The 25,877-nt window shown below is 44.0% G+C and overlaps 7 protein-coding genes across 11 annotated transcripts; 3 read left to right on the forward strand and 4 right to left on the reverse strand.

Moving 5' to 3' along the window:
• The first annotated feature begins 35 nt into the window (after nt 1-35).
• LOC120457228 (myotubularin-related protein 4) lies at nt 36-6,358 on the forward strand. Of its 5 annotated transcripts, none has more exons than XM_039644601.2 (15): nt 37-177; nt 1,049-1,172; nt 1,237-2,228; nt 2,372-2,562; nt 2,626-2,821; nt 2,892-3,077; nt 3,147-3,311; nt 3,378-3,504; nt 3,567-3,672; nt 3,738-4,066; nt 4,121-4,691; nt 4,773-4,923; nt 4,986-5,090; nt 5,333-5,535; nt 6,013-6,358. In XM_039644601.2, exons 1-15 carry the CDS (start codon nt 163-165, stop codon nt 6,206-6,208), a joined length of 3,657 nt encoding a protein of 1,218 aa, XP_039500535.1. In that variant the 5' UTR covers nt 37-162; the 3' UTR covers nt 6,209-6,358. The 5 variants fall into 5 exon arrangements, with proteins under 5 accessions (XP_039500540.1, XP_039500535.1, XP_039500537.1 ...); XM_039644603.1 differs by having other exon boundaries at nt 79-293; XM_039644602.1 differs by having other exon boundaries at nt 79-269.
• A 500-nt stretch (nt 6,359-6,858) lies between these two features.
• LOC120455774 lies at nt 6,859-9,846 on the forward strand. The gene is made up of 3 exons (XM_039642229.1): nt 6,859-7,115; nt 7,226-7,948; nt 8,138-9,846. Exons 1-3 carry the CDS (start codon nt 6,963-6,965, stop codon nt 9,170-9,172), a joined length of 1,911 nt encoding a protein of 636 aa, XP_039498163.1. The 5' UTR covers nt 6,859-6,962; the 3' UTR covers nt 9,173-9,846.
• LOC120455775 (lambda-crystallin homolog) lies at nt 9,832-11,304 on the reverse strand. Its single transcript, XM_039642230.1, has 3 exons — nt 11,144-11,304; nt 10,695-11,073; nt 9,832-10,450 (listed from the first exon to the last, which is right to left on the reverse strand). The coding sequence occupies exons 1-3, from the start codon at nt 11,179-11,181 to the stop codon at nt 9,920-9,922; spliced, it is 948 nt and encodes a 315-aa protein (XP_039498164.1). The 5' UTR covers nt 11,182-11,304; the 3' UTR covers nt 9,832-9,919.
• Nucleotides 11,305-12,863: 1,559 nt separating this feature from the next.
• Nucleotides 12,864-15,790, reverse strand: LOC120456339 (IWS1-like protein). The gene is made up of 6 exons (XM_039643112.2): nt 15,575-15,790; nt 14,238-15,509; nt 14,028-14,181; nt 13,605-13,968; nt 13,140-13,547; nt 12,864-13,069 (listed from the first exon to the last, which is right to left on the reverse strand). Exons 1-6 carry the CDS (start codon nt 15,591-15,593, stop codon nt 12,947-12,949), a joined length of 2,340 nt encoding a protein of 779 aa, XP_039499046.1. The 5' UTR covers nt 15,594-15,790; the 3' UTR covers nt 12,864-12,946.
• Nucleotides 15,791-16,296: 506 nt separating this feature from the next.
• On the forward strand, nt 16,297-20,371 carry LOC120455519 (WASH complex subunit 4). Its single transcript, XM_039641796.1, has 9 exons — nt 16,297-16,396; nt 16,461-16,963; nt 17,023-17,229; nt 17,284-18,384; nt 18,444-18,696; nt 18,752-18,906; nt 18,960-19,386; nt 19,447-19,652; nt 19,711-20,371. The coding sequence occupies exons 1-9, from the start codon at nt 16,372-16,374 to the stop codon at nt 20,152-20,154; spliced, it is 3,321 nt and encodes a 1,106-aa protein (XP_039497730.1). The 5' UTR covers nt 16,297-16,371; the 3' UTR covers nt 20,155-20,371.
• A 189-nt stretch (nt 20,372-20,560) lies between these two features.
• LOC120455520 (peptidyl-prolyl cis-trans isomerase) lies at nt 20,561-22,889 on the reverse strand. Its single transcript, XM_039641798.2, has 2 exons — nt 22,617-22,889; nt 20,561-21,126 (listed from the first exon to the last, which is right to left on the reverse strand). The coding sequence occupies exons 1-2, from the start codon at nt 22,872-22,874 to the stop codon at nt 20,701-20,703; spliced, it is 684 nt and encodes a 227-aa protein (XP_039497732.1). The 5' UTR covers nt 22,875-22,889; the 3' UTR covers nt 20,561-20,700.
• A 1,160-nt stretch (nt 22,890-24,049) lies between these two features.
• LOC120456629 (27 kDa hemolymph protein) lies at nt 24,050-25,813 on the reverse strand. The gene has a single exon (XM_039643551.2). The coding sequence runs from the start codon at nt 25,540-25,542 to the stop codon at nt 24,634-24,636; it is 909 nt and encodes a 302-aa protein (XP_039499485.1). The 5' UTR covers nt 25,543-25,813; the 3' UTR covers nt 24,050-24,633.
• Between the last annotated feature and the right edge of the window lie 64 nt (nt 25,814-25,877).

The following is a 25,877-nucleotide window of genomic DNA, read 5'->3' on the forward strand; positions in this document are numbered from 1 at the left end:
ACATGACTTGGCCATCGCTAGCAGCAGCGATAACAGCGATAGCAGCAAACAACGATAAAAATTTCAATGGAAATGAAACAAAAAGTGTCTAAATGAATACATATGCACACATATGTATGTGCAACAACATTTGCAAATCTTTGTTTATAATAGCTGACGCTTATGGATTTTATGGTGGTAAATAGAGCGAGAAAATCTAGAAGCCAAGCGCGTTTTCAATTCGGCAATAAGTTTTGAGCTAAATACCCTGAAAGTCTGCGGAGCGAACGGTTTGTGGAATCCAAAAACCAAATGTGTGTGCATACATATGTACGATTGTAATGTGTTATTGTTGCTCCCCGAAATATCGAAACATGTACATACCTACATATACGAATATACATATGAGTTTATGTAAACATACACATGCGTAAATGTTTAATTACTTTGTTTATGACAACATATACGGCCATTAGAATACGTTGAGTACGATAATCGGCCATTTTTCGCCTATTGGCTATGGAATCGTGATAATCTAGTCTATTGGTATATATGTGAGTGCGTATGTAATGCAGCAATATACATATATGTGCATACTATGTATTGCGCACCTTGTCGAACTACAACTGTGTGTGCTCACATAAATGTATGTGCATTGTACATTGTACATCCATACGTGCATATATGCAGTGCATTATCTATATTGCCACCACGACACTCAAAAACTCAAATATTAACTTCGATTTGTTCTAAAAGTGTTGATTGTGCCCAAATTATCATCCCAGTGACATTTATTTGGCTTTGTTTGCGCACTGCCTAATGCACATGTCCATAAGTATGTACATAGTATTATTTATTTATTTATGGTAGCCACTATACTATAGGTATCGAATCGCCCCAATAACGTCGCACACACACTGATGTGCGTAATTATGTATTCGGATGGTGGATATATGATATATATGCACCTATAAGCGATAACCGGATTTCCAATGACACCCAAATCGCCTTGCCTAAATATAAGCAAATAAGTAATTTCGAATACGTTACATGCTAAGTATTCTTTTAGCCGATTCACACAATGTCCGATGGATCGCCGCCTCCATCGATTTGCTTTATCCGTGCCGCCGAATCGTATCCAAAATCACAAATGGAGAAGGAAGACTCCCAGCTGCTCGTCCCGTTCCAAGAGTGTAGGTGCTCCCCCATATACTGTAACTCATAACACCTGCTAATCCATAGTATATATCCCACCAGTGGCCGGCGAATCGATTAAGTACCTGGGACGCACGGATGATGGCATCCTCGCCCTGTCCAATTACCGGATATTCCTCTCCAAGCTGTCAACCGGCTATGAGACCTACGTTCCACTGGGCCTAATCGAAACCGTACAGGTGCGGGATTTGTTCCAGCTGATTGTCAACTGCAAGGATGCCAGCACTGTGCGGTGCTCCTTTCCGTCGGCGGAACAGTGCTCCGACTGGCAACGCCGGATCCATCTTATGATCGGGGTTCCCGAATCACTGGAAACACTCTTTGCCTTTCCATTTTACTCCTGGACCTGCGATGTGATCGGAAGTGGTAATGGAAGCGGAATCGGAAGTGGCCAGGCGAACGGAAACGGAATAGTCGCCAAGGATCGCTGCGTAGCGCTACACAATGGCTCTGCAAAGCCCGCAGCCACGGTCACAGCGGCCAATCCTTTGCCCGATCCTGCCAGCGATACCATCTCTGCCGCCATGAGCAACCGCCTGCAACGATCCGTGCGCTATGAAAGCGACTTTAAGAACGAGGTGGCCCGCTTGGGATTCGATCTGAAGGGCTCATGGCGCATCTCAACGGCCAATGCCGATTTCAAGCTCTGTCCCTCGTATCCACCCAAATTGCTTGTGCCCTGCTGCATCACCGACGAAATGCTTCACAACGTGGCCAACTTCCGGGGTTCGCGAAGGCTACCGGCTGTCGTCTGGCGGCACCAAAAGTCGGGTGCCATCTTGGCCCGGTGCAGCCAGCCGGAGGTCGGTTGGCTTGGCTGGCGCAACACAAGGGACGAGCAGCTCCTCAAGGCACTCGCCGATGCCTGTGCCTTTGACAGGGGCGAACACGCCAGGCATTCCAACAGCGCCAATGCAAAGGCGCAACCAACAAAGGGCTCCAAGGAGACCAACGGCCAGTCGGGTTTATCCGGCAAGAGTTCGCCATCTCTGGACGATTCCTCGCATGAGGAACTCACGCTGGATGAAATAAAGGTACGTTTTGGCGTTTATAACTAGATTAACCGGGTTTCCTTGGTATAAATAATCATGTTTATAAATAAACTACTTAACACAAAGCAGTAAAGAAGTGAAAATGCCAAGTGCTGATTAAATTCTTAAATTTTATTTTCTTTCAGAAAATCCTCATTGTAGATGCTCGCAGCTACACCTCCGCAGTTACAAATCGTGCCAGAGGTGGCGGATGTGAGTGCATCGAGTACTATCCCTGTGCAGAGATAGAGTTTATGAACCTGGGCAATATCCACGCCATTCGAAAGAGTTTTCACGCTGTTCGACAGCTTTGCGCGTCGTCTTCAGATGATCCAAAGTGAGTTTACTAAGGCTATTTAACTGCTATGTGTACATATGTAATGGAATCATTATTTTACAGCTGGTACGGACAGTTGGAGAAGACCATGTGGATGCAGCACCTTTCGGGCCTGTTGGGAGCCACCATGACCGTTGTGCATACCATCGAGAAGAATGGACGTCCCGTCCTTGTGCACTGCTCAGATGGTTGGGATCGCACTCCACAGATCGTGGCCACGGCACAACTGTGCTTGGATCCCTACTACAGAACTGTCGAGGTACAGAACTGTTGATATACATATTTTCTGTTCTATAGTTAAAACTTTACCTACTTGCTTCTATTTGCAGGGGTTCCGCGTTTTGGTCGAGCGTGAATGGCTGAACTTTGGGCACAAATTCGCCGATCGTTCCGGAAATGGTCCCAATTCCGATGAAGTTAACGAGCGATGTCCAGTTTTTCTGCAGTGGCTTGATCTGGTGCATCAAATACACAGGCAGTATCCATGCAGTTTTGAGTTCAGTATAAGCTACTTGGTAAGCGGTGCAATGAAATTTCGTATGGTGTAGTGCCCATTAAGCCTTTTTTTTTTATATATCTTTTAGATCAAACTGGCGCAACATTCGTTGTCCTGTCTCTTCGGCACGTTCCTATGTAATTCGCTCAGAGAACGCATCGAGAATTCAGTTTTCGACCGAACGTTTTCCGTGTGGCCATTTTTAGCGGAAACTATGTATAGAAATCCTCTCTATAAGCATGAGACTGAAAAGGTAAATATTATTTTGGTATGCACTGTCAAATTGAAGGGCGATGCTAATGATTTTTCTATTTTTTAGGTTCTTTGGCCGGCGCACAGTGTGCGGTTTTTATATTTTTGGTCTGATGTATACCTTGGTAGTTTAGGGAACAAAAATGGAACTGATCTGCCATTACTAAGTAATGAAAGACAGAGCGGACACAATGGTGAGTAACGATGTACCCCTAATAGAAATGTACTCACTTTCATTTACTCCAATAACCAATAGGCCTCATGGCGAAGACACGATCTTCTGAAGACTTAACAACGAATGAGTTGGGACAGAGCACCATTTCCAGGAGGTCCAGTGATCCTAACCTGACCGTTGAATCCATGTAGGTCAACTAATAATTATTTGATCGGACAGCAAAATGAATTTCGTTTTTTCCTTTCGATTCAGTGTTACAGATTGCTTCAATGCGAACAGCAATTCTATGTTTGACATACGATCTGAGGCCAACAACAGTGTTAGCGCAAACGTCCAAGAAAGTCCAAGTGTTAAAGACTCCAAAGAAGTAGAGCTGGACGTAACGGATGCAACTGAAATAGGTCCATGTGGCCGTTCAAATAATCCCATTCCAGAGTTTCATAACGACCAAAGCACAGCTTCTAACCGTGATATATTGGAAGTAGAAACACAATCGCAAAGGCGAAGTTCCTTGGAGTTCTCACATCAACAGATACCTGGATCCGGGCGACCTGTCTTCATTTTCGGTTCATCCGAAAACGGTAAGTGATATTAGCAAGAAAGAGAACTGAACTTAACTATCGTAATGGTTTCAGATCCAAATCCAGTTCCTTCAAAATCTGAAGACACAAGTGATATTTGTCGCGCCCTATGGCATGGCGCTATTGAAACCAGCACTGATACCCTTATTCCCGCGGAGCCCGTACAAATACCAAACAGCGACAATAGCAGTAGAGACCACATAACACCCCCAATGGAATTGGTTATTGGTGATAAAAAACTGGAGCCGACTACCACTGTCCAAACCAGTAAAATCAGTCAGAGCTACAATAATTTGCCCAAGGTACACATAAGACCGAATGCCGTGATATGCCCGCAGCGAGTAGACGCTTTTCCACATCACCTGGACCTACAAGTGCCAAGGGAGACGACGGGAAACCCGGACCGTTGCAAGCCGGAAAAGTTAGCCAAAGATGCGAATGCCAATGGATCCCTGCTGGCATCGGATGGCTACCACGCGGAGGAAAGTCTCTTCATGTCTCCCGACCTCCAGCGATTCGTGGGCCAGTCGCCATTCGATGCTCCCTCTACGGGCGGACGAATACGGCGAAATACCTTCGGCTCGAGCTACAGTCGCGACATGAAATTCACAGCAGAAAACGGCAGGTGAGTTGTGTACCTTCTCACCTAATGGCGCTTCTCGAAAAGACAATGAGTGTATACTAAAATTACGAAATCTACTTTCAGCGCACACCAATTCCCTTCGTCGGGCATCATTTCGTTGCCCCCAACACCATTTCAGGAGAGGGCGCAGTTCACAATATCCTGTCCAGATGGCCTGGCTCATGGACTCAGCGAACAAAATATAAGACTCCACCAAATCGTACAAGAACACAAGGTAAAATCCAATGCATCAACTTGTTTCATTACATTATTTAAAATACCAATACTCGTTTTTAGCTACGTGAGGAAATGCTTCTGCGAGAAATTCACGGTATGCGGCTGGCTTTGTTGGAAAAAGGTTGCCCCAGTTGCAACAGCATCGTTTCGACAAATATGGAACATGTAAATAATGATCTATCTTGATACTCGTTTTAGATATAACATGCGTGCATATATTCTTGAAAAGCGTGGTTGATGTTAGATATAGCCCCTCGTAGCAAAGTGTGTGCAAATACGTTTAAAATAGGGGCATATTCTATAAAATAACATATTGTGATGTTTCAATCGAGGGCAATATTGTATTCTAATCATAAGTAACAATGTGCATTTACTTTCAGTCGTCTAATTATTTAACTCTTCTTTAGGAAAATGGATCGGATATCGTTGAAAATGCTTCAACATGTTCCTGGGAAGCCGTCGAAGAACGTAGCGGTCCCCCATCGTATGCCCCTTCCTCGATCCAAGAGAAAAAAGCCTCAAGTGTCCTCTGGGTACCAGATCATGCCGTTTCACGTTGCTCTAGTTGTCAAACTGAGTTCTGGCTTGGACGAAGAAAACATCATTGTCGGTGCGCATCCAACACTTGAAACTTTACTGTTTTACTCTTAATAGATTTTCAATATGTATGATTTTTAGCTTCAGTTGAATATTTCCATTTTTAGCGATACTAAATTCCTAGACCTTAAAGTCAGTTAATAAGACTCTCGTACCTTCTTTATGACTGTGCAATACTACGATTAAATTGGACTATTCAATTCTTTTGATGCTCATATTCAACTTAAGTTGAAATCGTGTTATAATTTTGTTATTTTACTGGGAGACATGACTATACTAACAGTGTAAACTATGCTAATCAAGAATATATAAAAATCAAATAACAATTCATTTAATTTTTTAAGTTATTTCATTGTAGCTTAAACTATTTCAGCAAAACAACCCAGTCAGTTGATAAGCCACTAACATATATTATTTAACTATTTTGTCTTATACACAAGCGTATTTTATGAGCAGTTAATAAAGCAAACACTATTTAATTCAATTACAGATCATGTGGAGAAATTTTTTGTGCTGACTGCTCGGAATTTTGGGCGCCGTTGCCAAACGAAAAGCTATTTAATCCAGTTAGGCTATGTGGATCTTGCTACACGACCGTCACAACAAATGTCCAAGAGTATGCTGCAGTACCTGCAGAATCCGAATCCCAGGTGAAGGACGAAGAGGCGTCTTCTGCGAATTCCTAAGAGCTTTTCCCAATTAACTTAAGTCTCCTCTGTTGTATCAATATGTACATATTATTACTCAAAAATATTTATTGCATATGTGTTAGCACCATAATAGCGAAAAGTTCATCTGTGCGTTTATATAGAACACGAAATTATACAATTTTGTTAGAAATATATATGTGGATATATGGAAACAATTGTAAATTCAAATACAATCTTTAAACAAAAAATCAAATTCATTTATTGAAATACCAATGGGTCGAAATGGAGTATACGATAAAAGGGCTTTTCAAAATTACCAAAAGCCTTTTAAATATCGTAAAAAAGGAATTGAATAGTGTGAAAGGTGTGTTTTCTTAACATTCCGATTAAATAAACTTTAATGCTCCTTGGTGTTTTTTTTATATTACTATACTGACGACTTATTTTAAACCAGAGTTTTGTTTTACATAAAATTACAGAACGTCTTTTCTATTTTTTGTACAATTGTTGATTTCTATTTTATAATATATCCTAAAAGAATAGTTTATATAAAGTTAAAAAACATTAAAAAAAAAAGACATAGACGTGGTTATATTTATCGATACTGAACCGGTGTGAACAGACCATAAAAGCTGCAGGTGAAATCCTCGGCTCAGGTAACATATGTATATCGATAACTATTAACCCATACAGTCGTAGAAGCGCCAAACACGGCGTTGTTTCGAAGTTTTTTTTTGTATTAGTTTCCTTTCTTAAATTGTTGATATTTGTGTTCGAATTGTGTGCGAAGATGTGTGATGTCCGAAATCTAATTGACTTGTCCGAATGGGATGAGCCCACCAAGGAGCCGTTGCACGAAGAGCCGGAGGACTCTGTGGTGACCACGAACTTTGAGGTGCCCTACGATCCCTTCGATCTGATGGAGAAGGAAGCTTGCATCAAGGTAAGGTTAGGTTGCATACCACTGGGATCCCCAATGCTTTGGGGATAGATCTTTACCGGTCGTATTTATTCATGCAATTCACTTAAAACTCCTTTTCCCACCAAATTCAGGGCATGACCTTGACGTCGCAGATCAAGGAAAAGGTGTCCAGTGCCGAACGACAGTATCCGGATCTTGAGAGCGAGAGTCCTCCGGTTTGCATGCAGACGGATGCAGCGACTGCGTCCGGACCCGGATCAGGAGAAACAACTCAAAAGCGGCGCTCGAACAGCTCGTTCCAGAAGCAGCTCCTTAAACTTAATGCCTCACGATCCGTGGTGAACACACCAACCCATAGTCGATCCAAATCAGAGTTTGAGAGAACAATTCTGAACGAAAACCTGCAGATGCTGGCGGCAGAGTCGCCATTGAAGCTTATCGAGGACGACGACGTCCTGTCGAACAGTATCAACTTCGAGGAAGACCTTAAAATGCTACGCATTCCGATCCTAGACGCGCTTAACAATGCAGAACCCAATGCAAAAGCCGATGAAAATCAGGGAAACGTAAACAGAATGGTTGACGTGCGGCAAGAAAGTCAGGAAAGTCCACATACACCAATCGAAGACCGATCAAATGGCAAGAGTTTGAGCCAACTCCTGGAGCAGCTGAAGATCTTGGCACACGAACACGTCGAGAGGTCCAAGTGGCATCTGTTTGACACGGCAATTGAATCCATTGCAGCGGTCATCTTTGGACCCGGTGGCTCTTGTCCGGAAGCTAAAAAGGGCGAAGCAGCTATATCATCGCCGTACTCATACACCCGCCAAGGAACATTCGATCTCGAACTTCAAGTAAGTATTACATTACATTATAGTCCTTTATTGAAAATAATTGTTAGCATTTGAGGTCTGAAGCATAGAATACATCTTCGTTGCTATTTATTATAGGAATACGCATGTTTCCTCTAAGATATTGGATTGTTTGTCCTATAGTTTTCTAACAATAAAGCCTTATTAAATTGTTTTATTTCTCCAATTCAGGGCAAGAAGGCAAAACGTTCCTTGGATGCTAACCACATACAGGAGGAGGAGATCGATCTACCAGGAAGTGAAGTTCAAAACTTTCCCGATGCCATGGTCTGCTCAACAGCCACATTTGATGGCGAATCTCGTCTAAATCCATTTGATAGGGACTCGCTTCCATCCCTACCATCGATACCGTCCGTGTCAGAAGCCAGAAAGGAGCCGTTTATGACGGAGTTGGTTGACGAAACACTCGCCCAGCAGATTAACCAGCTGCTGGAGCGGCACAAACTCGCAAACACTGGCATCAGCGATCACGAACAACAGCACGGAGTTGATCCCAGGACAGTCATACTGTTGGTGAACCCCAGCAACTACAGCAGCACTCAGGTAGCATGCAACATTTCTACCAACAACGTTGCCAAGACCAAACCAATGCCTCTAAGTGAGTCCAACGCGGCGGTCTCCATGCGCCGTCGATCATCGTCACTTTCCATTCAGGACAAGTGCAAGTTGCCCAGGGAAGTCCTGAAGTCCGATCGCCAGGTGGAAAATCTGCCGCCGCCCAGGGAGGTCAAGAACACAGCCACTGTTGGGCCGATGGCTGCAGCAGCTGCCTTCCGCCAGCGAAGCAACTCCTTCTCCACGCCCAGTAATCCGTCCACAAAAGCCTACGAAAGCAGGCGCACACTAATGAGCAGTCGCTTGAGGAATCCATCCATAAACGAATCGATGGGCAAACCTAATGGAATGCTTAAAGTGACGAAGCCCATCAAGCCGGTGGTTCCAATTATGAAAGTGACTGCAAGCAACGAGTCCACCTACCTGAATCCGGTCCATCCACGTATACCTGAGACGCCCATATCAACTAGGACCAAGCCTGTCCAAAAGATATCCTGCACGAGCACACCACTGCCACAAATGCGCATCCAGCAACGCAGATCCCTGAAGCCAATGGCCATGACCGCAGGATCGGGTTCCATGTCAAATACCTCCTATTCAACGCCCAGCATTAGGGGGCCGAGCTTCTGCAAGAAAACCGGCTCCGGATAGACGATGCATTGCGTAGACATGGGGAGCACTTTCTTGGCCCGTGGGCGGTGGCGCAATGTCGCCTGAAAGTGAATTAAAATGTGATGTCTGAGGTCAAGTTGGTAACCTTGAAGATAAACCGACAGTGTGAAAACGGCTTGGCTATCTCCCCCCATATTTTTGTTTCTTCCATTTATTTTTTGCCCGACGTCACAAGATAAAGCGAACTGATATGCAGTCTGCACTCAATACTAGACTTTACCAAATTAGTTTGCGTTTCGAAACGGATTAGCAGTGTTGCCTGTCCTTTATATTTACTTTTCACTTGAACTGATCGAACTAATTAGTTAAATTATCTTTGTGAATGCCCACCTATCATCCACTTAGTTACCTGCGAGCTCACACTGCTTAAAATCCCTTTCCCTAATCCAAGTCCTTATTGTTTCGGAATCACACTAAAATAGAATTTATCAACCACGTATTCGCCAGCATATCACAGGACAACAGCGTTTAAGACAGTTTAAGTCGTTTGACCACAAGTATCCTAAGTTTTAAGGATTTGTCTTTTATATATTACCTAGAAGTAGCTAGATAAGACGCTTGCAAAGCACACTCTCTATTATTTTCCCATCTCACAGCTGTCTTGAGAAAGCAGTGAGGAATAATTCAATAAAAAGAGATTATCAGTTAAGAAATTTCCGTATATTTAACGTACATATGTGGCGCTAGCATATCACAACAAAAAAAAAACAGCAAGATTATAATGAGTTACTGGTTGAGCTTGTTCTTGAGAATGCTCAACTGGGTAAGGCAGTTGTCGCGGTAGTTGCGGCGTTGGGCCAACTGATCCAGCGGCACCATCTCGCCCAGCTGCTTGGCCACCTCGACGGCGACGGGACCCTCCATTTTCGGTGTTGGTCCCATTGTCTCGCTGACGGCATAGATGGTCTTCGAGTAGCGCTCGAAATAGTTGGCCATGCCCTCGGCATTCAGATGGGCCGTTTCCAGGGGACCCAGGAAGGCGTAGCGCGGTCCCAGTCCATTGCTCATCACGCTATCGATGTCCTTGACGTTCAGGATGCCGGCCTCGACCAATCGCCATGTCTCGTTCAGGATGGCATACTGGATGCGGTTCAGGGCGAAGCCCTCGATCTCACGCGACAGCGTAACTGGTTTCTGGCCAATCTCCTCCATCAGGGCACGGGTCTTCTTCACCCATTCCGGTTTGGTCCACGGTGCGGGCACGATCTCGACCAGGGGCACGTAGTACGGTGGGTTGACGGGATGCGAGACCAAAACCTGTTCACGAAATCAAGCGTAATTGGGCTTAGTCATTGCGTTCTCATCGAAACCAAAATCGAAATAAATGCGGATCTAATTGGGCACAAGGACGGCGCAGCTTTAAAGTTATCAGCAGCGGGAATTTATCTCTTTGCTGAATGTGAACTATTCTAAAACATTCCCATAAACGACCATGGCACACTGTTTACCAACCCAAGGTGGAGATACTAATTGTTCTACTAATCTCAAGAATTCAACTCACATTGGCCTTGTTTTTCAGATCCGCGCTGAAGAGAGAGGGCAGAAAAGTGCTGGTGGAGCTGGACAGGATGGTGTTGGGTCCGACGACGGCATCCAACTGCTTATAGAGGGCCTTTTTCAGGTCGAGGCGCTCGGGGATGCACTCCTGCACGAAGATGGCGCCCTTGACCAGCTCCTTGATGTCGTTGGTGCCCGAAATGCAGGCGAATTGCTGGGCGGCGGTCAGCTTGCCACGGAGCAGTCCCTTGGCCTCCAGATCCAGCAGCTCCTTCTGCGTGGCAGTCAATGCGGTGGACACCTGCTCGGGCAGGATGTCGAACAGCACCACCTGGTAGCCCACCGAGGCGAACAGCATGGACCAGGAGCGACCAATCAGTCCGCTGGAATCGAAACACTGCCAGTGAGCACCGGGATATCCTCGCGAATCGCATTTCCTTATTTCCCACTTACCTGCCCACAATGCCAATTTTCTCGGTTTTCTGCGACATCTTTGTTTATTTACTTTTCCGATTTACTGCTGCTGCGGAGTTGGAATAGAGGAGCTATGGAGGAGCTATTACTGTCGACCGCCACTTGGCACAGCGTACATGCGTTTGAGCAATTAGACGGCAGCGCAACCGGTTTAATATTCGGCGATAACAACCGCCAGAGGTGAACCCAAAAACAAGAACGAGAACGAGAACCCAAGTGCTTGTGGGGTGTTGGGGCCGCTTGATGGGTGTCGGTGGAGATTTCCGAGGAGATAGTGGGTCGTGCGATAACAATGCCACCCCGATGGGCAATTGGACGATGCTGCCACGCCCACAGCAGTGTATACACATCTTGGCAGCTGCTTTGCATGTGGTCTACTTGTCTCTTGCTCCGAATTTAGACCCCAAATGTGTGTACTTCTTGTTACAAGAAATATGTATTACTAACTTGAATGCAGATAGTAAACTAGAAAACCAAGAAATATGCATCTGATTTATAATTTCATTTATAATTAAATGGAAAGAAACTTTGTAATATACTTAAGAAACTTTGTTGTAGAAAATGCAAACATGGTACACTTAATGTTGGTAACTTGCACCTTAGCTAGGTACAAAGTACGGGTACCTGTACCGTACCTCTTGCAAACGGTATTTTCCACGTGGGGGAGATAATCCATCGAGGAGCAACCGATTTCCTAGCGGGTGTCACTCGGCAAAACTGTGCCAAGATGCCCTTAATTTGACTTTTATTAATAATGCCATTTTATAATGTTAGCTACTACGGCGAGTATCTTTGTGATTGTCCATACGCTTATGTACTTGCTACCGGCACAAAAATAACCCCGCGAATTGTTTACTAAGCTTTTTGAGCTTTCGCAGTCTTAAATATAAGGCAATTAAAATTATAAATATGTTTGTATAGCAATTGGAAAAACTACGTCAAGTATATTAATCTGATTCAAGCTTAATTAGCTTTGCAAGTGAATTCGTTTTAAAACTAGTTTTAATGTACGTTTCTTTTTTCGCTACTCTGCCTGCTTAAAATGGAAACCATCTGAGAATCTTTTAGGTCGGGCGATGCGGAAAGCCAGTCATAATCTCCACTGACATATTTATCATTTACTTTCATGTGCTACGAGCTATTTCCTATGGTAAAAAAAATTTAACATTTAGATTCCTCAATCTTTGTTTTTTTCCACATAATAAATTAAACGCGAGGTCTTGAGATTAGAATGGAAAACATGATCTTTGAGTATATCATACGGTTTCGTCGTGTTTTATTTGTACAAATGGACCACCCATCCCAAAAATATAACCTTTTCAAGGGTATACAAAAAGTACTATCTTTCTTTAAGGACTCTTAGTTTTTTTTTCGTTTAATTAACGAATGGAGAATACGATGAGTGTATTAAAAGTGCAACTTGTATTCTCATTTTACTGTTTCCAAGTTGTTTAACTATTTTATTTATTTAATGTGCTTTGCTGAAAGCTGCAATATCTTATCGGTTAATGCACATTACTTCTATTACACAAGTGCATATTTACAACTGATTTTGTAGCTTCCTGATAAGATTGCAGCATACCTGATAAGAACAGCCTACATGGCTCTCCCATCTCTTTCCTTTTGAGTGTGGAATGTAGCTCATCATTTTAATTGTCTCAAGTGGACCCGCATAATACAAAAGGCTAGCTTTCTCGTGTGGAGTTATATTCAAAAATATATATTTTAAATTTTGTTCTATGATTTCGATTTTATTTAATTTAAAGTTAGCTAGAATGCTGCTTACAGTGCCATCTTCCGACCCTCTATCGATATCTCAACTGCCCTGCGGCTCTCCTTCAGTCGTTTTGAGTCCAGAAAACGTTTCATATGCTTCTCGTAGCGGTTTGGCTTGCGCTTGGTTGACTGAAATGTCCAATGAGATCAATGAATAAAGAAGGAATCGAATACCAGAGCTTAATGCTGGGCAACTAACCGTGGAGATTTCACCCTCGACGGTTGACTTAGGGCGGATGACGTAGTCCTTGTTGGAGGGCATGGGAACACGAGCGCGCGCCACCCAGCCGGGATCTCCAGGACGCAGTAGCTTGTCCTCGTTGGAGAAGGTCTGATTCAAGGTAGGTGCTTTACTGCTGGAGGAAGGCTCTGGATCTGGACTCTTATGCCGATGACGCGACATCTGCGCCAAATCACGCTCCTGACGCTCCTCCTTGCTCATCGCTGAGAAGTTGCAGCTGAGGTTAAATATCGGACGGGCCCACTCTGAAATCAGGCGACCAGCGCGATCGCGATTCGTCTTGGTCTCCTGGGGATGTTTGTACAAATACATTACAGCCTTGCCAATGCCCGACTGTTTCAAAAGTCCCTTTTCAATGGTAGGAAACTAAAGGAAGTGATCACATGAGAATCCATAATACAACAAGACTAGCATGCTACTCACATCTGATAATAGTTTAAGAATACTCTCGCGTATCTGAAGACATGGCAGACTTTTGTTTGGCAGGGGCGCTAGCCAATCTGTAAGTACATTGAGTATATTGTGCTCCAAGAAGGCCAGCTGCAAGTGCTTCTTGATCAGCTGTGACATCACTTGCTTCAGCATTGAAATCTTCTTCGTGGCCGGTTGACCCATCATGTTCAGCTGACGGTCATCGTCCGAGGCGTTCTTCATACTGATTATAAGCTGATCAATCAGATCGTCGTTGTCGTTGATCAGATCAATATCGCGCTTGCGACGACGCACTCGCTTCTCTTCCTTCTTTCTCAAGAGCATAGCATCAAAGTCCGAAATAAAGTTACTGTTTCTGTAATAGACGTAAATGTGGGCATAAATTATATTAATTTGAAAGAAATGATGTCTTACTCTGGTTCATTTGAAATTGGTGTGTTCTCATCGTCAGAGCTCTCTGTGATTTTATCTTGTGATTTCTCTTTGCCTAGGCCATTTCCCTGTTCATCCTCTTCATTGTCTGTGTCCGTGATTTTAACGCGCTTCTTTGTCACCTTCGGTCCTTCGTCTACATTGAAATCATACATTAATTACGAGTCTCTAAAAGTTGTAGCCCATATTTACCATCAGAGTCGCTGACGGCCAGTCTTTTTCGCCTGGAAGCAGTCTGGGATGTGGCACTACCCGACCGAGACCGAGATCGGGATCCCTTTCGCGAACCACCGCTAATGGAGCGACTGCGGGAACGGGAACCGCTTCTAGAACGTCTCGATCCACTCCTGGAACGTCTTGATCCGCTTCTGGAGCGTCTAGATCCGCTTCTAGAGCGCCTGGATCCGCTTCTAGATCGCCTAGATCCACTTCTTGAGCGCCTGGAACCGCTTCTAGAACGTCTGGATCCACTTCTGGAGCGCCTGGATCCACTTCTCGAGCGCCTGGATCCGCTGCGGGATCGTCTTGATCCACTTCTAGATCGCCTGGAGCCCGAACCACTGCGCGAACGCCTGGACCCGCTCCTAGAACGCCTGGACCCACTGCGGGAGCGTCTAGAACCACTGCGGGAACGGCGAGATCCGCTACGTGAGCGCGCTGATCCACTGCGAGAGCGCCTGGATCCGCTCCGTGAGCGCCTGGAGCCACTACGGGAGCGTCGAGAGCCACTGCGAGAGCGCCTCGAGCCACTTCGAGAACGCCTTGATCCCGATCCACTGCGAGATCTTCTAGATCCAGAGCCGCTTCGCGAACGTCGAGAACCACTCCGTGATCTATTTGAGCGTCTAGAACCAGATCTACTGCGAGATCGCTTAGAGCCGCTACGGGAGCGACGTGATCCACTGCGGGAGCGCTTAGATCCACTGCGTGAGCGGTGCGATCCACTACGTGATCGCTTAGATCCACTGCGGGAACGCCTGGAGCCACTGCGGGATCGTCTAGAGCCGCTGCGCGAACGTCTGGATCCAGTAGGCGAGCCCGGAGCTCCGCCAGAATGCCGGGAGCCGCTGCGGGAGCGAGCGGAACCGCTCCGCGAGCGCCGGGAACCGTTCAGGGATTGCTTAGAGCCACTGCGCGAACGCCGTCCACTGGCTGCCGAGTGTGCGGATCCGCTGCGAGACCGATGGGATCCGCTTCGCGAGCGGGAGACGCTCTTCCTGGTAGCACTGCGACTACGACTGCGACTACGTGAGCGGTCGGTGATGGCCTCGGCATTATCATCACCATTCTTGGGTGCTGGCGAAGGAGACTTGCTTTTGCCCTTTTCTTGCAATACTGAATCCAAATTGGTTGCGTCGGGATTGGAATCTGGGATTTCCTTGAGCACCGCTTCTGCGGCCGTGTATGTTGTGGACTTCTCGAGAGCCTCGGATATGGTCTCGGCTTCGTCTCCGCCGGCCTTTTCTGAAAATATAGTTTATAAAATGGTTTAACTAGAATTCCAATAAAGAATCAATTTGGTAATCAACCTTTTTCAGACGTTTCCATGCCGCGCTATGAACTATAAAGAGAAAATTTTGAAAAACACGCTTCACAACTAAATTTGCCAAATCAGTTGGGCAAACGGCTTTTGAATTCAAAGGTAATACATTAACGCACTAACTAAATATTAAATCTTGCAATGACTAAAATACGACGCGATTTGATTGCTCGGCATTTGACAGGGCCAGCGGAACGAATGGAATTGGAACGGTAACGTTTGTGTGTGTACACATACACTCATGCACACACGCTGTTTGGGGCCCTTACACACGGCAAATCTTTATAATCGATAACAAAACTTATATGATAAGAATTATACAGACATTTGAAATAACTTATTTTATAAATACATTTAAGTTCATATGCAAAAGATTGAAAAAAAATTAATAAAAGTATAAAATCAAGATAAATGCTTTGAATCCTCGGCAATCGATAACCAACCGAATTCCCTTTGTAGAAATTAATTTTATTAATGCATCAAGATAAAAACTAAATATTGCACATAATCGTAGTCATTACGACTATGTATTTTTTCCGCTATGTCTTAAATCGAATTATATATGCTTTAACTATTATAAAATGGTCTAAAGTTAATACAATATATATATCGATATCGCAATCACTCGCAACTTCCGATTAAAAATCGTATTGTGTCAACTAGCTTGTTGTAACAAAGACATCGAACATTTTCCGTTATCGAATCGGAATCCACCCACTTGAAATGCCCCATCCCTAAATTACTAATAAGAAAATCAAAACAATACCATTTTCAAATTTGGCAAACATGAAGGAAGAGCAAAGCTCTATGTGTACGCATGGAACGCCGATGTCAGCTATCTAGTATTATTCTAATCTATATATTTTCCATATCAGCTATGTTTGCCGAGGATATCCTAAGAGATTACGGCTCCTTCATATCGGAGCACGATGGGAAATTGAAATTATTGCGGGATAAAGTGCCTAATTCAGATGTTTTGGAGCCTGCACCGTGTATTTCTATGTCGCCAGTTGTCGAGGTGAACTTTATGGGCAATGACTTCAAGGTTCCGGACAGGAGCTTTGAGGAATCGGAGCTTGTGGCCAATAAGCCGCTGACAACTCTGGCAAATCTGTGCAACCAGTGCAAAAATCTGTCCAGAAAGGCGAAACGGTTTCAGCTGGCATTCCTCTTCCTCGACTTTCGATTGGATGGTTCCCCAACATCCGAGGGTTCCTCCGGCTTGGAGGGATCCTTGGTCCGCATGAGCAGCTCCATGGACTTCTTTTGCCAGGTCTACTTTTTGCTCAAACGCATGATTGTGATACTCCAAAATATTTGGAGACAAATAGCCGCATCTGTTAGCGTCCCCATGGACATCAATGAAGTCCACATATTCGTAAGTTAAAGATCTAACTCAAATGAAGTGCAGTAACCATTTGAAGTCGAATCTAACAGGCTGTCTTTGATGCTATGGCTGAGTTACTAGAACACATAGTAGTATTCAATGAACTGGCGAATCAATCAAAGATTTCCACCATGTGGGCGCTGTACAAGAAGTGGCTAATACACCTGTCCAATAGCCAATCCACAAACTTGGAGCTCAATGGCCTCAGTTCATCTCTAGTGGATATAGAGAATCTGATCACCAAGGATTTCTTTCGAGTAAGTTCAAGGGAAACGAGAATGGTACCGCTTAAATGCATGTTTCTTTAACAGATTCTACTGGACAACCTGATGGAGTTAAAGAAGCAATTTAGCCTGAACAGTGTTAGCCCCATCACCCAGCATTCCAATGCCTACATTCGTAAGAAGCTTCTCGACGTCGATGTGAATCAGAGCAACGAATTTAAGAACTACGAGGATCCCAAGCACATTGTTCGCCTTACCACCTTCGTGGTGGTGGTCCATGAGCTGGGGATCCAGATGGAGGGAAAACTGGTCAAGAATGCTGTCGACTTGGTGGCCAGGCATAAGCAGGTGCCCCTCAATCGAAGCGTTTTCTGGTCGCCTGCCGGATTCCTCTTTCTACATGCCAAAACCCTGCTGAAGTCATCAGCCCGATCCCAAGATGGACTTGCCCCAAAAGTCCATAGCACAGTTGTGGAGAAGTTTAGGCTTAGCGATCAGAAGATGTGTCGCCAGTTGGGCGTTCAAATATCGCTGTGGTCCATCAGAATGCAGAGGGTATTCGATGCCGGAGTCTTTGGGCATCTCAAGACTTTCATGCAGTTAATTCTCAACGGTCACTCCTATGCCGATCAAGTTAGCCTGCTGGCTGTCTCGCTGATCAACCGGAATGTGGCTCTGATGACGCCAATGACCAAGAACGATTGGTTCGTCGTCGCTCGGTTGCTGCAGTATCTGAAGGTCATTCAAAAGATCTTTGAGTCAAACCAAATCAATTTCGTGCGCTTTATCAGCTCGCTGATACAGTGGCAGAAACAAAAGATTATTCACCTGCTGCACACAACGAAAAAGAAGATAGTTGACCTCAAGTTGCTGCAGCGCAAGATGAACTTTTTGGCCACAATGAAGCTGGCCGAGAGGTCCATCATGGGATTTCCGTGCAAACAACGATTGACTTTCATAAATCTAGCCCTTGGAGAGTTTCTGGATAATCGCCTCCTGCCCGCCGACAATCAAAAGTTGATCAAATCGATCCTGCACCGAGTGAATAACATCAGCGACTTTATGCGGAATATCGGAGGACAACTGAACACGTCGGACTCCTCGAGTCTGGTATATAATCACTGGTTCCTGAACACTTCGGTGCTTAAGGAGTACACCGAACTGCAACGCAACCCCTACTCCTTACAGGTGAGTTTTTAAGCCAGTATGTAGCAAAGAAACTTCACATGTTTACCATTCATCTGCAGAACCTAGTATCCATGAGCCATCACCTGGACAAGATCATGGCTATGTTCAGGGGTTCAAGGTGTCCCAAGCAATCAGCGAATGACTTGATCATCGAGTTTTTGAGCAACCACCTGGAGTTCTTTCTGCGGATGGAGGCCCTTTCGCATCTCTTCCAGAACCAGGATCAACCATTCCAGCAAAGTGCCTTCGACTATCGCCTCTGCATCAATGCAGTTTCAGTTGAAAATCAAGGAGATTACCATATTATAAGGGGTAAGATAAAAGCATGTGTTTCACTGATCAATTTATAATAACTTGTTTATTTCAGATCACCTAGAGAACTATTTCACTGCCACGTTCTACAATTTAACGACAATCGCTCCGCACGACTGGAAATCGTACGAAAAGATGCGTCATTTGGCCAACAAGGTGCTGCAGCTGCGTCCCATCGATGACCACCTGCCCAACCAGATAATTGACCAGGTAACCGATCAAATCCCTTCTATTAACCATATTAACCTTTCTTGCTTTAAAAGGGCATAGACGTGCTGCAGATCATGCGGAATATACACACTTTCGCCTCTTCCTATGCCTACAATATGAACCTGCAGGTGTTCGTGGAGACGCACAGCAGGAGCAAGCACCTGGACATCATAGGCACCCGGCACGTGGCCAACTCGGTGCAGACGCACGGCACCGGTATTATCAACACCACCGTCAACTTCATATACCAGTTCCTGCGCCAGAAGTTTTACACCTTCTCCACCTTCCTCCACGACGAGCAGATCAAGTCGCGACTGCTCAAGGAGCTGCGCTTTCACTCGGAGCAAAAGTACAGCAAGGCCTACCAGTCGTATCCCTATGAGCGCGCCGAGAGCTTTCTTAAGAAGATCAGAAGGCTGGGCTGCTCCAGCAATGGCGAAACTTATATGGATCTGTTCAGGAAGGTAATCACACAAGTCGGTAAGTCTATGGCTTTAATTTAGCGAATTGGTTAAATATATTAGTAAATATTGCTTTTAGGTAATGCTGTGGGCTATGTGCGCCTTCTGCAGGCGGGCAGCAAGCATGCCAACTTCCGGAATCGCTCGTATAAGACCAGATTCGACAGCAACTTTAGTTGCGGAGGCTCCAAAGTGCGCGCTGCCACGGAGGGCTCCATTAAGGAATACGAGAAGAGCCTGGGTCACATGAAGGAATGCTACTCGGATAGCACAAATTACTTCAAGGTACAGTCAACGATCTTACCAAATTACTTAGCAGCTCAATTCATAATCTATTTGGCAGCTTCTTTTGCAAGGCTTTCAGCCCTTCCTGTGCAATCCGCATAACCACCATCTGCGAACCTTCTACCTCATCACACCGGCGCTCATCATGAACTACATTGACTACCGGGTCAAGCAGAAGATGAAGATCCACAAAAAGGACCAGACTAAGGTCTCGCTGTTCGAGGATGGCTTCGCCATCGGCCTGGTCTACATTCTCAACATGCTGAACCAGCAGACGGAGTTCCATGAGCTAGGCTGGAGCCAAACGACCACGCAGCACCTGTACGCGGAACGCTGCAAGGTGCGCGACATTTTGGCTGGTCAGCAGCGGTCGGCGCCGGAACAGCCGGACGAGAAGCTCTTCCAGACGGTGGCGATAACCGAACGACATGTGAACGCCTACGAGCATGAATACAATCTGCTGTACGCCACTCTGAGTAGCTCCGAAATATTCTTCCAATAAACAAATATCCCATATACCACCAAACGAAAACCGTAATGACAACACACAATTTAGTAGTTGGTTGCCGTTTATTTAGATTTATTAAGACGAAAATACAATTCCGATTCCGGTACATAGCGTAGAACGTTGTTATATATGCCATTAGATAATCAGCATTACTATTACTATTATTAGTAAGCCAACATCAAAAGATCAAACATTTTTCTAAGTCCCCTGATGTCTCTCGTCTCATTGTTTTTTTCTTTCTCAATGGAAATGTGAAAGTTACAGATTCAATGCATATCTTATATAGCCAATTAAACGCTGTCTGACATTGGGAGACTCTAATTTAATTCAATTTTGGCCCCCACATACAATTGGATGGCCAAAACCAAAACCCCATTGGGAATATAGTTAAACATGTCTATTGAAAATATGTTGGTTGTATTGTATTTTTCTCGTAATATTACAGTAATTGGTAAAAAAAAAATGTTTTGGAGAAAATGCAAATGGTTTTCGTCTTAACAGATTTTTCTTCTTGTAATGTTGCTTTTGCATCGCACATTCTTAAAGAGAACCAGAGTTAGCCACCATGATCTTCTTGGAGGTCTTGCCGGACTGGGATCCATAAGATTCAATCTTCTTGACCACATCCAGACCCTCGACGACCTCACCGAAGACGACATGCTTGTTGTCCAACCAGGCGGTCTTCACGGTGCAAATGAAGAACTGGGAGCCGTTCGTGTTGGCGCCAGCGTTGGCCATCGACAGGATGCCGGAGCCGGTGTGCTTCAGCTCGAAGTTCTCATCGGGGAACTTGTTGCCGTAGATGGACTTGCCGCCAGTGCCGTTGTGGTTGGTGAAGTCGCCGCCCTGGCACATGAAGTTGGGGATGACGCGGTGGAAAATGGAGCCCTTGTAGCCGAATCCCTTCTCGCCGGTGCACAAGGCGCGGAAGTTCTCGGCGGTCTTAGGCACGACATCGGAGCGCAGCTGCAAAAGGCAAACAATATGCAAAACTGGGTTAGTAAATAAGAAATTAATATTGGCAAAATACACAAACAAAGCATGACTTTCAAATGGGTCAACCATTAAGTTTCTTTTTGTTTGTTTATCACGAGCCGGACGACCTTGAGACTATTTACATTAACTTTTTTTTTGAAGACTGGACACTTTTTCGTTTAATTCATGTTGAGCGGGAATAAACAATCAGCTGTTTTCTTGACGCCGCAGACGCCGCGTTTTTGTCTCGTTTTTCGGCGCCATTTTTAGCCCTTTGATAAAATAGCACATTTTTGGTATGCTTACACATACACCCATAAATGTGTGCATAACTATACCAATGGAATAAATACATAAATATGATGTACAGAACTTGCAGTGCACTGGAATTTGAGCAATTTTCCAATTCATGCAGTAAGAGAGACAATTGTGTAAATTAGTCAAGATTAGTAAATACTTTTCCCTTTTGCTGCTTCTCTATAAATCTACAATTATTTAGTGTAGAGATTCGGCGTAAAGTACAGACTTTTTTTCGCACTGTACACATGTACATATGTGTGCATATATCCTATTGGAAGAAAAATCCTAGACATGTGGGCTTGGTTTACTTCGCGGGCAATGACTTTATTCCCAGGCCACTAAAAATACACATCAAACATTTGCTTTTCTTTTTCTCTATTCAAACATGATATGTACATTACATCATCGGCGGAATTAATAGTGAGTTCATGCTTGGAAACGGGTTTACAGAACTCGCGCATTCACACCCGAATATCTCTGTGTGTACACTGTACATCTGCGCGTACATACCCGCATACACACATGTACATATGCGAGTGACCGCTTGGAGGTTATGTTCGTGTATTGATCTGCATGAGTGTATGGGTATGGGGTTACACACACAATCAACACGCCGGAATGTACATATAGCACACACGCGCATATGCATTTAAAATACCGGTAAAAATTGCACACCATTTCAGCCAAAGTTTGCCGACACGTCAATTAAATTAAGGAAAATTCCATTCTATAAAGATAATGCCACCACTCGGCCGATTTGCGGGGGGTGGTGGTGGCTGCATGCCTGCCTGCTCGAAATTCCGCGATGTAGATATAATTATAGAGATTTTCCGATTAAACGCGCCTGTCCAATTGGGTTGGAAAATTCAAATTCACCCAGAGCGCATTGTCATGCAATTACTCATGGAAAATAATTGCACTTGTCGCTGGTAAATTAGAGGGCGACTTTGCGCTGTGTGTGTATATATTTTATTTTATACATTTTATAAAATAAAAGTAAAAAAACTGTATGTACTTATCACCCGCGGCATATAATGTAAAATACATAGGCTTAATGCGCGAGAAATGGCTTTATAGAAAATCACGTGTTTTTCACTTACTGCTCAAATTTTACAATAAAAAAAAATAAAAAACTCAACTTAAACTTTTAAAATTAAAAAATAGAAAAGCAAATAACTCACCTCCATGATGATCCGACCGAGGGGCTCGTTGTCGGCCGTCATATCAAAAAATACCCTAGGCAAAGTACTCATCTTCGACGCTTTCGAATATTCGCGAACAATCTGAATTCCAAATTGCAACTGACCCCTATTCGCACTGCACGCTGACGAAGCTAGGGTTATAGATTTTTTAGCTAAAATGGCGGACTCCGCAATCTGAAATGCCGCTGCCGACCTGTGCCGAAACTGTCGAATCAGAGTTGCACCGAAAGAGACCATCGTGTATGGCGTGCGGCCGTATGTACGATACTACGATACCGTTCCATGCGTTCTATTCCGCCCGTTCCGCTGCTGCTGCTGCGGTCGCAGCTATTGTTACATCACTTTGCGGCGCCCATAAACGCACTTTTTGCGGTCCATTCCCCGCCCAACACGCATAAATGGTCGCGTTCATGCGCCTATTAATAATTATTATTATAAAAATATACATTTATTTACACTCATTTGCAACCTTTAATTAAAACAACACATACGCTTTTATTCAAAAAATATCGTGCAAAAAATCACAGCGTCGTGATCAGCGCCCATGAAGACTTTTTATTATATATAAACCACTATTATATATAAAACCTAATTTTTAAACTGTGCCATCCTGCATCGGCATATTTGTCACGTTTTGAAAAACAGTTTAAAAATATAGACAATAAAGTAGACCATGAGAAATAATCGAAAACAAAAAAATTGTAAACTCAAAAGTCACAGTGAAATCACGTAATCATTTTAAGCATTTTTTAAAGCATATTAAATGAAAGCCCTATATGTTTTTTAATGCATATGTATACTTAGATGTAATAGTAAATTTAAATTGTTATATTTTTTTAAAATATTAATTAATATTCGATAGTTCAATTAAGCGAGTCACATTTTCAACTTTAACATTTTAAAACTATGTTTAGGCCAACACTATTGCTTTTATACATTATTATAAAAAAAAATAACTAACGCTGCTAATAAAGTGCAATTATTAGCGATATAAACAACTAGGTTTTTATAAAATTAATATAAAAATTTCATTTGGAGAAACGATGGAATGGTGATGAACAAACTAGATGAGAAATTGCACGATAAAAAAACAATTGAACTAACAAAGCAACGTTTAAAAATACTACGGTCTTTTTTAAGATTATTTTTCGATGATTTTGAATGATTACTCTCAAAAAAACATCAATTATCGAAACTATGTTTTCAAATTTTGTTCAACGTTTTCCCGCGCCTTGTGTTGGTTTTTCTGCCGCGAAATTCAAAAATCGCGCCCGCAATGAAAACTAGGTGGTGATTCATTACTGAAAACGAAATGAATGGAATTGCATGGTCTCTACTGCTCTGAGTACTTTTCACCACCTAATTGACCTTTAACTCCAAGTATTAATGAACTCGTAGTACTATCAAATAAATTTATTTTCAAATTTATCACTTTATTATTACAGTAATGATACGTATATTCATTTACAAAACTTTTCCATTCATTTTTCATACATATATAGCATTTCATTTCCAAAACCCATACCCAATCCACTGTGAAATAGTGAGATTACCATAGCTGCCCTCAGAGAAATACGCGATTTAATACAAACCCAACTCGAATCAGAACCATTAAATTTATATAAAGCATTGAGATGAACGCACGACAAAGGCCAGAAATTCAGATTCAGACTCAGCAGTAGAGAAGCAGAAGTATAAGCATTGTTTACAAATACTACACATAGAAATAGGCAATTAATTACATAAATTAGAAGCACCAAACACAAACGACATAGCTGCCTGTCTGGCCTGTAGTACCTTGACATGCGCATCGACGAAAGCGGTTGAACTATGGACACCTGTTCCACGGCAACATGCATACATATTAATATAAGCGAAGCAAAAGCTTAAAAACAGTGATTATCGCTTTGGAATGGGGCTGCCCAAGTCGAAGCATTGAGAAGGCATTTTAAAGATTCGGATTCGAGATATATAGCGGACTAGCCTAGACTTAGAACTAAGGAGACTTTTGAAAAGCGAATCGCAGAATAAGCAAAAAGATGCCCACAAATGATGGCCACATTTGTTGGAATGCCCGACTTCCTCCGCTGGCCGCAGCCGCAACGAGTGGCGATTTCTGATTGTCTCGGCACAGTGTTTGGTTCCTGATGAAGGTGAACATGGACTCGACGAGATTCGCGGGTGATATGTCCGAGCATTGCTCCAGTTTTTTGACCACACAGGCCTGCAGTGTCAGCATTTCGTCGCACTGCTTCTGCCCGACCGTCAGCTTGGGCATGCTCTTGATCCGGTTCTCCTGCAGATCGGAAAGGTTCAGGTACTCGGAGAACGTGTCGTTCACGCACTGCTGGATGTTGTCCTTCTGGGACTCAATGCATTCGGGTCCCTTTTCGGCGATGAAGAGGGCTATCTTATCGCCATCCTTGTGGCAGACAAAGTTGAGCACACTCTGGATGATCTGCTTGATGACATCCTGACCCTCGCGCTCCTCGGGCACCAGACATGGCACCAGTTTGGCCGTAAACACATCCACACACTCCACGGCATTCGAACGCCGGCTGCAGTACTTGTTAAAGACCACATCCAGTTCGCCCTTGGGCGACGCCTCCTGTATCTCCTGCTGCATCGCCGTGTAGTTGACGATGCCATTGAGGCACTCGGTCAGCACCATGAATCCCGATTCGATCTCGCCGAACGCCTCGCCGCCCGCCTCCTCGCCGGCCACCTCGATGCATTTGTTGCGGATTAGCTCCTTGGCGTCGTTAACGCTAAAGTTTGACTTGCTCAGCTGGTCGGGCAGTTGGGTCTGGATCTGGTCCAGGTCCAGCTGGGCCATTATGCCAGCAGCTGCCAGTACCACCAGCCAAATGGCGCATATCGCTTGGCTTACATATGTCCTGTTCATGTTGGCTGTATTTTTGCTCTCCTCTTTGTGTTTTTGCCTTTTGCTCCTCTTCTATTCTCGTTTGATCTGCTTTTTGCACTTTTCTTTGTGGTTTTATTCGCATCAAACCTTTATATTATTGTTATTATTATATTATTGGTCAGTGTCAATCCGTTTGGCAGAATGTGCATTTGGGCAATTGGAAAAACTTAATTTAATTAGGAAATCACTGGATGGAATTCCCAATTGGAGATTCTATCCCACCCGTTAGGCTAGAGATGGCACTTGGGCGATGACGCTATCGATGCACCAACTATGTACCGATAACAACGAACGATCTATATCCAGTTCAAATG

The sequence above is a fragment of the Drosophila santomea genome, chromosome X (assembly GCF_016746245.2).
Source record: "Drosophila santomea strain STO CAGO 1482 chromosome X, Prin_Dsan_1.1, whole genome shotgun sequence".
NCBI classification, from domain to species: Eukaryota; Metazoa; Arthropoda; class Insecta; order Diptera; family Drosophilidae; genus Drosophila; species Drosophila santomea.